General features: G+C 39.4%; 1 protein-coding gene across 1 annotated transcript in view; it reads left to right on the plus strand.

Annotated features, from left to right (window-relative positions):
- Nucleotides 1-2,931: 2,931 nt before the first annotated feature.
- Nucleotides 2,932-13,911, plus strand: part of LOC149452792 (lysosomal-associated transmembrane protein 5-like) — a 61,336-nt gene continuing 50,356 nt past the window's right edge. The window contains exon 1 of the mRNA XM_089688978.1: nucleotides 2,932-3,075. Within this exon, the coding sequence (XP_089545104.1) occupies nucleotides 2,989-3,075 (87 nt within the window). The 5' untranslated portion in view covers nucleotides 2,932-2,988. The remainder of the gene's footprint in view (nucleotides 3,076-13,911) is intronic.

The following is a 13,911-nucleotide window of genomic DNA, read 5'->3' on the forward strand; positions in this document are numbered from 1 at the left end:
TCTTCCAGTTAGGGCATCTGATTTATCCTGAAGAAGCTACTAAGTGTAATGTGTCGACCTCTGGAGGATATTGATGCCACAGAACAATATACTGTGATCCTTTTGGGCTCACTAGCCAAGTACTGTTTTTGTACAATATGTTTGGAAGATGTATTTCAATAAACATGTTTTATGTATAACATGAGGTTGTCCGCTTTATGTACCAGTAACGTCCCATCAGGTTTGTTTCTTTCCATGCCAGACATTGTTGAGCATTCCTTCCTCTCCCCTGCAGCTATCACTGGCTGGCACAGAGGATCACATGCCGAACTGGATCTGGCTTAATATAGGTATATACATCTTAGTTTTGATCTGAATGGCTGCCCTTCTGCATTGTGAACACAGGAGGTTGCCCATTCTGTATGGGCACCATTTAGGAAAGGGAACAGTTTGCACTTTCCTGAATGAATACAAAAGGGTTCTCTGATTGAACAGAGTGGTGGTGGAAAGTGGGGAGGTGAGGCAGTGACATCATGATCACACTTCATCCAATCAAAGAACACTTTGCATTCATTAACAAAAATGGAAACGTTATCTAAATGGTGTCTGTGCTGAGCGAACGACATCCTATGTTCAGTAAGCAATAGTGCATCTGCCCAGCACAGGAACCCAGAAGCTAGCAGCAATCACTGTAGTAGTGATGCTTACTATAGTGATTTCCAGCTTCAAGTCAGATCCTACAGGTGTGAGATGGGGAAACAGCTCTCATTGTTTGAACACTGTTTGTGTGGAAGTAAATTAATGTTTTGACTGACATTTTGCGGTTTAGCCACAAGTTGCCACTGTTTTTCTAACACAGCCTCAGACTGCATAGATATTTGTATATTCATGAAGAGGTGGGGTTTTGCACACAGAGTTGGAGAGAACAGGAAGGAGAGAGAGAAGCCATGTTTTGGAGCATGGTGAATAAGGGGCCATGTGAGCTGAGAATCTGATGACATCCAGGTGTGAAAGCGTCCCTCAGTAACCAGAGATTGCTGCCAGGAATGCTGATGAGATTGCTGCTAGGAAAGCTGATGAGAGCAGAGGAACTAAGCAACATATACGACAAGACCGCATGCTTGCTGGAGAGACATTTGTTCTGTTCAGAGTCACCAGCGGATGAAATCAGACCCGGGTCGGTAAGATCGTGCACGCACCTCATTTCAGTGTTGGTGCCTTGAGACTGGGTCCAGGCCTATAGTTAGTTAGTTAGGGTCTCTGTTTGTGTCAGGCCACAAGTGTTGTTACTGATTATTGGAAGGACTCCACAACTTAAAGTGACATTTCACATTGGAGAGCTGATAAAATCCTACATACTCAAGCCAGACTGGCGTTTAGCTCAGAAGGAATACTCAGGCACGTGCTACAGGACCAGTTATGGGAGGGGGAATACTGTAGATTTGTGTAAGATTGTAAGCTATTGTGCTGCACCGCAGGCTAGCCCATACACTGATTCCTGCTCTTTTAGGGTAATAACAGGTAAGGTGTGGCAGCTTATTTGTGCCCGCCAGTAGGTAAATTACTTCACTTTCTACCTTCAGCCATCAGAAGGCGCCGTGCTGTGCAGCACAAGAGTCTCAGCCTTTGGGCTGGGTGTATGTAAATGTATTGTATGTTTCCAGCATTTGTGGTTGTGCTTATTTGCCACATCTAAGTAAAATTCTGTTGTGGCAAAAGCTGGTGTTGGGGTTGCTTTCCTCGTTCGTGACTTCACTGTATCCTGAGGAGCCGAATCCGGTACACAGCTTACACAGGTATGGTGCATAAATACTTACTTTGATCCAAGCTTGTAAAACTTGCCATACCTGGAAACCAGCTTTAAATAATTAATAGCTATTATGCTCATGTAGAAAAATATAAACTAAAGTAGCTTTTATATACAGCTAAACTATATAATTTGCACACTGGACATTTTTACAGCTGCTTTTTTTGGCTTTTGACATTTTTTTCTACAGCCAGTAAACTCCTCAGCATGCTATCCTATGTGTTCATGCACACATAGACTGTAATCAACGTTTTTTGGCTGGAAAAAAACCCCAGGACTGGTGAGTTTCTAGAGGAGTTTTTTAGCTATAAAAACGCTCTAATGCTGAAAAACGCAGTAAATTGGACTAAAAAAACTCTAAAAACCGCAAACGTGAAAAAATGCCACTAAATGCTAATATCAAAAGTGCTACAAAATGCTGAAAAGCTCATGTTTTTAACATGACTTTACACAGCTTTGATGAAGTCAGAAGTGACGAAACACTTCAGAACATAATGTCGGACATAAACCGGAAGTTGCACAGTGGACCATTTGGAGAAGGTTTTACACACCATGCTTTCTTTTATAAATGAATACATACTGAGATACAAGAATTTTGTTTGTAAGCACAATTTTAGCTAAATAAATGGTCGAATTTCTACTATTGCCTACTACACTATACTACTTTGTTCTGATATATTATGATGCCATTGGAGATCATATATATTCTGAAATGAGAAGAACGTATATCTATTCAATGCTGGTTGATTCTTACCGTCTGGTTTATTTGAATAAGAAGAATTCTTACACTTTGGAGGAAGAATATTAAAGAAGAAAATGATCCTATCCACGGTTTCTAGGACATTTGTACATTTAGACGCTAAAAGACTTGGACTATATATTTACACAGCTAACGTTACCAGCGTTATTAAAACGTCCAGTGTGCATGGAGTCGAAAGAAAGAAAAAGAAGCCGATGGTTCAGAGTGCAGCCAGCCTGGAGAAAACACAAGTATATCGGGTCTGAACAGGGATGAGGTTTAGTGCCTTGCATCCCCCTTACTGCTTCTATATTTGTCACACGTAGATATAATCTTATCGGTTTTGAGCTGTTGATCTATGTAAGAGAATGAAAACAGGAAGGAAACAGCTAGAGTTTGTACATCAAGCAAGTTTCTTTCTTAGTAACAGTGACTTAACACAAAGACAAAATCCAGCACAGACATGGCAGCTAAACAAGATGAGGCATCTAACAAGTCCAGCAGCTCTAAGATCCGAGCGGTGGCACATGTTTTGGCCACATACCATTTGGTGAGTCACAAACTGTAATTGTCTTAAGCTTTAAGTCTTAGGAAACAGACTTCTCAACAGTCATATGTGCAAACAATACAAAGATGCACCAAGTAAGAATATTTTACAGTCAGGAGGCTAGAAAACTCCATGGAAGAATGATAGAAGTAGTAGAAGTTGCAAATCTTCATTCTTCAGAAGACATTTGGACATGGAGCATCCTCTCAAGTTTGTACCTGGAAGACTTGTATTTTTGTTGTTTTTTTTCAAGCAACAATAATTAGGCAGTAGGTGTGCTTTCACTACATAGTTATGTAAAAGGGTATTTGATATGTTGTCTACACAGACGGATGCATCATTTACTCTAAAAACCAAACTTGTGCCTAAACACCATTTCAGTAACTGACTTGTATAAAAAAGAAAGTTCTGAATTATTTATGAAGTATTTTGCTTTAGGCATCGTGCACAGAGGCAGAAAAAAAAGCCATTTTTCATTTTTTTATGCCTTTGATTGCAGCTCTGTTTCAGTCAATGTGCCCATGTACATTGTGGCATTTAGTTTCCTATTTTAGAGCAACATTCAGAGGCGTAAAAAAGAATAGCCCAAAACTGCATTCTCGAAGGAGCTGATTGGCATAATTTATGCACATATGCTCATAATTGCACATGTATGCATGTAAGTTATTTCCATTGGCCAGAATAATTGAATATTCTACCCAATGGAATAAGAATACATGCATATGTCTCTACACAATGTACGCTATACATCTATAAATGCGCATAAATGCCCATAATTACATGCCCAAATTAGCACTTTTTATGCTGGATTTTTCTATCAGCTCCTGACAGAAAGATCCAGCATCAATAGGAGTTTTTTAATAAGCCCACGTGTATTAAACCTTGTCCATGGTTTGCTGCTATCTACAATGTCAAGTCAGAAAGAGGTGATAACTAATAGCAAAGAGCAACTATCATGACAAATATTGTATTCTGATAATTTTACAAAGTTTTGGGCTCAATATCTTGTGATAAAATTCAGTATATGAATTATTATTTATTTCTCATATTTTTAATTATAAATGTCTTAACAGTTAGATGCAGACCAAGCTGTCCGGCCAAAGGTATTGAGACACTGCAGGAGTACCTGAAATGTTTGGCAACATTTTTTTTTTTTAAGAAGCCTTAAACTATGTGAAAAAGTGACCTTTAGAAGCTCCCCTTGCAGTGTGATAGATTATCTGAAAAACCTGTCAATGTCACTTTTGCTACATATCTTGGTTTGCATTAGAATGTGCAATTAAAGGCATGTAAATAAAAAAAAGAATATACCAGATCATTACTATTTATCGGACTGAAATGATTAACGCAATAGCAGCCCTTTACGTTACAGCACAGAATTTACTTGTCCGCTTAAAACAGTTACTACTATGCAACTAAGCAGCAGATACACTTTTTTAGATATTCCCATTGATAACTGCAATGAATAATTTATTTATTATAGTAAGCACATCTATAGATGACCATGAGCAGACTTTTTCTATTGGTGTATCTAGTCAAGATCTGAGCACTTCTTGAAATAATCCATTATGTTTGGTAAGCAATTAATTAAGCATTTTTTGTGTAAGACATACGTGAACCTTAATCTTAAAAAATAAAAATCCAAAAATGAGGGAAAGCCTATGTTATGAGAGCCTGGGACCAATGAGGTTGTGTGTGTAATTGGCAGTCAATCGGAAAGAAGGACTGATATTTTTACTGCAGTGAAATTCAAAAAACTAAAATAAAAGTCTTTTGGTGGAAGGTCACCTAGTATCCTCAGCTTGATGGTCACATCATTATCATCTAAGACAGTCACCTTTGAAAAAGGATGACCGGTTATGACACAAGTTCTGAAAGATTATTGGGTATGAATGCACAATTGTCTAAAAGTGCATGTCTAGATTGTGGTACCAATACCAAGGGGGGGGAATACGAAAATTGGAGCACACAGAATCTGGTGCAGCTGTGCATGGTAGTCAATCAGCTTCTAACTTCAGCTTGTTAAATTAAGCTTTGACAATAAACCTGGAAGCTGGTTGGTTTCTATGCAGATATTGTTACAGTTAGCAAGCGTATCAAGGTTTTTCCTAATCAGAAGCCCTGGATGACCAAGAGAGTACGTTGTCTTTTGAGAGAATGGGATCGTGCCTTTAGGAATGGGGATAAGGTTAAGTATAGTGTTGCTAGAGTGAATCTAAAGAGAGGCATACTGTAAAAGAGGCCAAATTAGTTTATAAAAATAAAATTTAAGAATACTTCAGAGGTTATGATGCATGGGAAGGTTGGAAAGAGATAGAGTATTTCCTAATCCACAGAGAGAACACTCACCAGGGTGCAAATTTTAATATCCAACTGGAATTAAACAGCTTTTTCTCACACTTTGCCAGTACCCTGGCACACACACTTTTTAAGTTTGCCCATGGGTGATGCCGCACCTGTGCGCCAGGCATCAAGTCCGTCAACATCAGTAAATTGGCGATTCCAGATGGGATCCCAGGGAGGGTTGTTAAGACCTGTGCCCACCAACTTGCAGAGGTCTTTACTAATATATTTAACCAATCATTATCATTGGCTGTGGTTCCAACCTGCCTAAAATTTACTATGATTACTCCCATAACAAAAAAGCAACCATAGATAGCTTGAAGGACTATAGGCTGATTGCGCTTACCCAGGAATAATGAAGTGCTTTGAGGGATTGGTGTTAAAAGGTATTAAAACAGCTTTGCCAGTTAGTTTTGACCCTTACCAATTTGCGTACAGAGCCAATAGAAGCACTGAGGATGCTATAGCTCTTGTATTACATGTGACTTTAGGTCATCTGGAACACTCTGGCAATTACATAAGAATGTTGTTCACTGACTATAGTTCATTGCCCCAGATCTATTGGTGGAGAAGATGCTGAAGCTGAATATGCCCCCTTCCCTTTGCTCTTGGATAAAGGATTTCCTGGTATAGATCGCCCACAGGTTGTTAAACTGGGTAAGCATGTTTCATCCCAGCATGTGGTCAGCATAGGCCTACCACAAGGTTGTGTATTGAGCCCCCTTCTTTACTCTCTATAAATTTGTGATTGTATTCTCTGCCTTTCTACAAATAGTATCATCAAATTCGCAGATGATACCACCATAGTAGGTTGCATCACAAGAGGTGATAAGAAGCATTACAGGGAAGAGGTAGAGTAGTAGAGTGGTGTGAGGTAAACAATTTGTCCTCAAACACTGGGAAGACCAAGGAATTTAATAATTGATTTAGGAAGAGCAAGACTGACCTGGTTCCACTCTACATCAGAGGTGAATTTATAGAGCGGGTATCTTCTTTTAAGTTTCTAGGTATTACTATTTCAGAAAATGTATCCTGGTCATTGAATGTGACAGCTGTTGCCAAGAAGTGTCAGCAATGTATATATTTCCTGAGACTTCTCACAAAACTTGGCCTAGGGAAAAACATTTTAGAGTCCCTTTATCGCTCTTCCATCGAGAGTGTGCTGACATACTGTAATATAGCATGGTATTCCAACTGCACACTGGAGGAGAAGGCTGCTCTTCAGAAAATAATAAAAGCTGCGCATAAGGTTGTGGGCTGTAGGTTAGTTTCTTTAAATTAAATTTACAAGTCCCGTTGTGTCGGCAGAGCAGGCAAAATAGTAGGTGATCCGTCCTACCCTGGAAACTATCTTTTTGAACTACTGCAATCTGGTAGGATGTTCAGAAACATAAAGGTGAGGACAAACTGATTCATGGAAACTTTCTTTCCAAGAGCTATCAGGGCCCTAAATGGTCATCTTGAATAAAATTATCTAGCTCCAAGTCACTTGGCTTGTTGTTGTGGCAGAGGTTCCTTTTAGATTTTAATTGGGGGGGCGTAATGTTTGTATGTGTGTATGTTGAGGTTGTTATATGTTTCACATGTGTGGAGTTTTTTTAATTGAATTTCATTGTAATTTGTGTTGCAACGACAATAAAGTATTTATCTATCTTACCTAGCTGCATCAATTTTCCCACACTGACAAAAACTGGTTGGTGCATCACGCAGATACAACAATGTAGATACTTTGCATGCTTACTAAATAAATACGATTATTGATTTTTGAAGGCTTTTTAATAAATATACTTAATGAGAAACATTTAAAACCAACAAAGCTTTAATGTACCCTGGTCACAATTAATTATCAAAATCTGGAACTTTTGAATGAGCCCAATTCTTAAAATGTATTAAATTCTGTATTTTCTTTGTCACACCTTTGGGTTATTTTAAGATTAAAAATTAATTTTTCAAGTCATAAAAAACACTGTTGCCCAGATCAACTGAATTCACATATGTACATATGTGACTGTACATGTGTTTCTGTATCAGTTTTTGACGTCTTTTGACTGTAAAAGTAAAATCACAAAGGTTGGTGTGCGGACTACCCCTCCTTAAAATAGTTTCAGGTCAGCCATTACTGTGATCTTCAGTGGGGTATCTATTGAGGAGAACATAAAACAGTTATCTGAAGTTGTGACAGAATAAAGCTTTGTGAGATAAAATAATGAATCACAAAAAAGCTTTCGTTAGTTAAACTTTCATTTCATACAAAATGTAAAGGTTCCACCCATACTCGGCATTTATATTTGTGAATCAAACATTTTAAATAGATAAAATAAACAAAGAACAGAGAAAAATGATAACTCATCCAATTTAATGATTTGAGTAAGTAATACGGTAACAGACTACAAATAGCAAACAAATAAAAATACCATTATCCAAAATCAAGCAAGGTATTAATGCCCTCCATTTCTATATAGCAAGAGTAGTATGCTTTCAGTTTCCTCAATATTTTATAATTATAGTAACCTGTTCTCAGTTCCATAACTGATGTTAAAAAATACATCTAACACCAGTTAATTACATTTGACAAGGCTCCTGCTGTAGAAGAAACGAATAAAAAAAGTAGAATGTGCTCACTCTGAAAACACATTGACAAGTTTGTTGCAGTTAATGAAAAGTAGATACCGGATAAGTGGAGGCACAGATAATTTAGCCAAATGATAGGAACTGTCAATCTGATTTTTACACAACTGCCAGAAAACAGAAGTCACCTAAGCTGCTCTGATGGAAATGTGCGTTTAGATTAGAAGAGCTGTTGCTAGTTGACACTCCAAATGGGGTCCATGAATGTAACTTTGATGAAGTCAGTTGACTGGATATAGTGTATGAACACCATCTCATAATATATTAATTGCATGTATTTTTGGCCATCACTTTTCCTGGGTCCATGTATAATGAAAATCAATGCATAGGGGCTAAAATGTTACAAATCCATGGTTTATGTAGTTAGCGAAAGTAAGAAATAATATTCCTACAATAAACTTTTAGTATAGTTATCATTATAAATATATAAACACAGATCTATAAATTATTTACAGATATATTTTCAAAACTGCAGTCATTACTCTTACCCTGACTCATTTTTACAGAGATTGCTATCAACTCAATAAAATTGTTTCTCTAGACAGTATTAACAATGACAGTATTAACAATAGCAATGAGCTACCCTTATTTTTACCTCTTTCATTAAATACACAATGTATATACATAATTAGGACATACTGGAAACATTGGAATGGTAGGTTCTATGACAACCTTATGGCCTAGGATAGAAACTTTCTTCCAGAGGCGTTTAGCTTATATAATTAAATACTCTGTAAACTACAATACAATTTTTTGGGTGTGGAAAATGAGCAAGATATTTGTGAAATCATTGATGGTAAAGTATTGAACAAAAGAATTCAGACCACACAAAACTGCAATAGTGAAAAAGTATGTACCAGTTCCAGATGTTCTTGTCAGCAAAGGGTTAAAGTTGAAGTACCTAATTAACTGCAGTGGAGGGCAGGGGAGATGGACCTGTTACCTGGCCATGCTATCACATGATGGGGTTTTTAGCCTCCTTGTGATAGCAATAGAATTAGATGAAAAAATTAAATGAAAAGGTTTAACAAAAATAAATTGTAATAAAACAAACAAAAATAATAGAAAAAAAATTAAAAGCACCCTGTCACTCCCGTACACACTCCAATGAAAAACACATCATAGGGCGCACATGAGTATCAGGGCTGAATCTAGCCTGTCTGATTTGGGGGAGCAATAAAAAATGTCAGAGGAGCAGAGGATGTAAGGTCGGCAGGGCAGTATATAAGAGTCAGTAGTACAGTGTACAGGGGGTTAGCAGGTCAGAGGATAGGGGTGGCAGTTTTTAGAGTAGTGTAAAAAGGCCAATAGTTTGTAGGGCCGTGTATAGTGGGTTATCAAGGTAGTGTACAGGGGTTAGCATGGCAGAGGATAAGGGTCAGTAGGGCAGACTTCAGGGGTCAGCAGAAGACAGTGTCAGCAGAGTTGAGGATAGGGTCACTGCTGGCAGGGCACTCAAGATATCTCCTCCCCACACTGCACATAGCTGAGATTGGTATTCCTCCAGACAGTGTGCAACTGGCTACTGCAGCTGCCAATCCAATCAGGGAATTTCACAGGTTGGAACTTCAAATTAGCAGCCAGCTATGCATTGTGTAGATTAAAGCTGTGTCTGTAGGGGAATCTGATGTCAGCTATGTGTAATGTGGGGAGGAGGAGATCTGTTGTGTCTTGTGGGCAGTGCCAGGCCAAGGCCATCTAGTGCCCAAGGTGAAGGTGACAAACTCATATCTTTGCCCCCCAATCCCACCTTCCAGCTTAAATCCCCTCAAATTCCACATAAATCTCCCCCGTCCAAAAAAAAAAATCACCCCTGCTAGCACACATCCTCATTCCTTCCAATTCCCCCTTCCAACATAGATTATCTCCCTAAATCCCCTCTCCTACTACATATCCTCCCCCCAAATCCCTCATCCTAGTACAAATCCTCCCCCCAAATCACCATTCCTAGTACAAATACTCTCCCCCAAATCCTCCCTCCTAGCACAAATCCTCACCCCAAATCCCCCATCTTAGTACAAATCCTCTCCCACAACTATCCCTTCCCAGCACAAATCCTTTCCCCCATTTCCCCATCCTAGCGTAAATCCTCCTGCCAAATCCCCACTCCTAGCGTAAATTCTTTCCTCAAATCGCCCCTCCTAGTACAAGTCCCCCCCATATCCCCCTCCTAATACAAATCCCCCCAAGTCTCTCCTCTTAGCACAACCCCCTTCAAATTACCCTTCCCAGCAAAAATCCCCCCTCTGACCCCCAATTCCCCCCTACTTCTGCCTCCTAACACATACCTGCCCCCCCCCCCCATTCCTCCTTCTAGCATAAATCCCCTTCCATTACCCTTTCCTTCCCTGCACAAACAACCCCCCCATCACCCCTCCACCACAAGCACCCCTCTTCCAGTCTTACAGATGGGAACTACAGGGGTAGTGAGGAGGTACAGGCTCTCTGTGCTCTCACCCCTCCTGTCAGTGAAGCACTCCTCCATGCTGCGGATTACACAAGGTCACTCTTGGATGGTACGTGGCTAGATTACCCACCCCCTAGCTCATCCAATGACTGCTTATTTCCAGAAATGTGGGTAGGGGGTGGGTATTTAAGCCGTGTACCATTCGAGCGAAGAGCAATCCTGTGTAATCTGCTGCATGGAGGAGTGCTTTACTGACAGGAGGGGGGAGAGCACAGAGAACCCACACCTCCTCCCCTGCTCTTCTCTCTGCCACTTTTTTCCTGTCTCCTGCCCTTTGTTCTTGCCCTGAGTGGGGGGATTGGAGGAGAAGTTCAGTGGGTACAATGTTCATGATGGGGGGCCAACCTGGGGGGGCAAAACTGAAATTTGGGGGGAAACAAAGCCCATCCCAGCACCCATGATGTGTATGTGAAAATAAAATTGTGACATATCACTGGGAAGACCAGAGTAAGAATAATATTTCTAGGGCCTTATTTTACAGTTAACTCTAAACTAATAACCTGTAAACTAAAGGTTTTAAAAATGTTGCCTATGAAGAATATTTTGTACCATAGTTTTTTGTATTTCACAGGCGCAAACAATGTAAAGGCTTGACATATTTGGTATCTATTTACTAAACACAATACCTTATTTTATTTTTTTACGAAAAAAAAAAAAAGGGTATTATGCTGTGTTTGCTTGCGTTAAAACAAATTTTTGTGTGTTTTCCCTGAAAATATGCCTTTGATTAACAAATATTGCATGATATAAAAAATTGCAACTGCCACCATTTTATTCTAAAAGGCCCCTGCTTTCAGATAATATATACTTGTTTGGGGGTTCAAGGCAACTTCCAGAAAAAAAAGCAGATTTTAACATGTGTGAGAACAATAAACAATTGCCTTGGTAGTGGTTAAAGGGGATTTTCACTGTTGTTATAAAATAATTTTGCATATAAAAGTACTATACAAGCCACTTTGTAATTAAAAGTTACTAAAAATGATCTTTCCATTTCAACATGAACCAGAAGTAATTTTATAGAACTGTCAAAAACTGCCAAATGTTTGACCCTATTTCTTCTTTTAGTGTTTTAGTAGTAGTGCTCCTCCCTTTACGGGTAATAGCAGTACACAGATAAAAAAGATGCGTAAGCTACCGGTAGGGAAAAAGCCATACATAAATATAGAAACCTTTAAAGCAGAACTCCATTGAAAAATAAGATAATAAACAGCTCAATAAAAGATAAAATAACAAAACCAGCCTTTTCTATGATATTGCTCTTTAATACCAAGATTTTTACTGCACCTTTATATGTTAGATGTCCCCAGTCATCCTTCAACCCACTCCAGCCTGTTAATGGATAGTGAAAGGAGAAGCAACACAGTCATGAGCTCATCCTCGGTCACTCTGATTTCTCCTCCAATCAGCATTATTTTTGTCAGCTCATAATCTGATTAGTTCCTTTTAATACTTCTTCTTAGCATGCTCAAGCTTTGTTATACAACGATTGCAAGAGGCTGATACCAGACCAAATTCAGGCACTTAACTGCTAATTAGTTATGTATTAAATGGTAACTCCACTTTTGTTAATTAAAAAAAACATTCTCCTTTTGGGTGATCAATGCACATTGCAAGGATTTTAACAAATTATGTTGCAGATTGCTGCCTGTTTCAGTCTAAAGCTGTTTATTCTATGGAAAGCCTCCAGGCTGTAATATATATATATATATATATATATATATATATATATATACTGTTCAACAAAATTAAAGGAACACTTTTCAATCGGAGTATAACATCAAGTCAATTAAACTCCTGGGATATTGTTCTGGTCAGTTAAGTAGCAGAGGGGGTTGTTAATTAGTTTCAGCTGCTTCGGTGTTAATGAAATTAACAAAAGTTGCACTAGATGGGCAACAATGAGACGACCCCCCAAAACAGGAATGGTTTTACAGGTGGAGGCCACTGACATTTTTTTCCCTACTCATCTTTTCTGCACAGGCAGTCCAACTTCTTCAGGATAGCACATCAATATATGCCATTGCCAGAAGGTTTGCTGTGTCTCCCAATACAGTCTCAAGAGCATGGATTAGATTCCAGGAGAGAGGCAGTTACTCTAGGAGAGCTGGACAGCTGGAAGGTCCTTAATCCATCAGCAGGACCAATATCTGCAACTTTGTGCAAGGAGGAACAGAATGAGCTCTGCTAGAGCCCTACAAAATTACCTCCAGCAGGCCACTTGTGTGAATGTCTCTGACCAAACAATCAGAAACAGACTTCACGAGGGTGGCCTGAGGGCCCAACGTCCTATAGTGGGCCCTGTGTTCACTGCCTGGCACCATAGAGCTTGATTGGCATTTGCCATTAAACACCAGAATTGGCTGGTCCACAACTGGTGCCCCGTGCTTTTCACAGATGAGAGCAGGTTCACCTTGAGCACATGACAGATGTGAAAGGCTTTGGAGAAGCCATGGAGAATGTTATGCTGCCTGTAACATCGATCAGCATGACCGTTTTGGTAGTGGGTCAGTGTTGGTCTAGGGAGGCTTATCCATGGAGGGACCACAGACCTCAACAGGGAAGACAATGAGACAATGGCACTCTGACTGCCATTAGGTGTTGGGATGAAATCCTTGGACCCATTGTCAGACCCTACACTAGTGCAGTGGGTCTTGGGCTCCTCCTGGTGCACGACAATGCCTGGCCTCATGTGGCGAGAGCATGCATGCAGTTCCTGGAGGATGAAGGAATTGATACCATTGAATGGCCTCCATGTTCGTCTGACCTAAATCCAATCGAACACATCTGGGATATGATGTTTTGGTCCATCAGATTGTCCAGGAGTTCAGTGATGCCATGGTCCAGATTTGGGAGGAAACACCCCAGGACACCATCTGTCGTCTCATTAGAAGCATGCCCCGATGTTGTCAGGCATGCATACAAGCACGTGGGGGCCATACAAACTACTAAGTACCATTTTGAGTTGCTGCAATGAAATTTCAGCAAGATGGACTAGCCTGCTGCATATTTTTTTCACTTTCATTTTCGGGGTGTCTTTGAATTCAGTCCTCTGTAGGTTGATCATTTTCATTTCCATCAAACGATGGGGCATCCTTACGTTTCTAACACATTACCCAGTCCATATCAGTATAGATATCCAGCATGAGATTTTTCCCTCTTGAGATCTGATGTTTTCAAAGTGTTCTTTTAATTTTTTGAGCAGTGTATTATATATATATATATATATATATATATATATATTTTTTTTTTTTTTTCACAAAAGTAGAACTGCTTATTAATCATTATAAAACTGCATTCATTTGTGCCTTTCATATCTGCCTTGAGTTTAGCTTTGAGAAATCAGTATAGGTGAAAACCCAGCTTTACCTTAGTCTCACTTCAGCTAGTCGTTGTAAATGTTA

The sequence above is a fragment of the Staurois parvus genome, unplaced genomic scaffold (assembly GCF_062004578.1).
Source record: "Staurois parvus isolate SC_StPar_1 unplaced genomic scaffold, SC_StPar_1.0 ptg000464l, whole genome shotgun sequence".
Classification (NCBI taxonomy): domain Eukaryota; kingdom Metazoa; phylum Chordata; class Amphibia; order Anura; family Ranidae; genus Staurois; species Staurois parvus.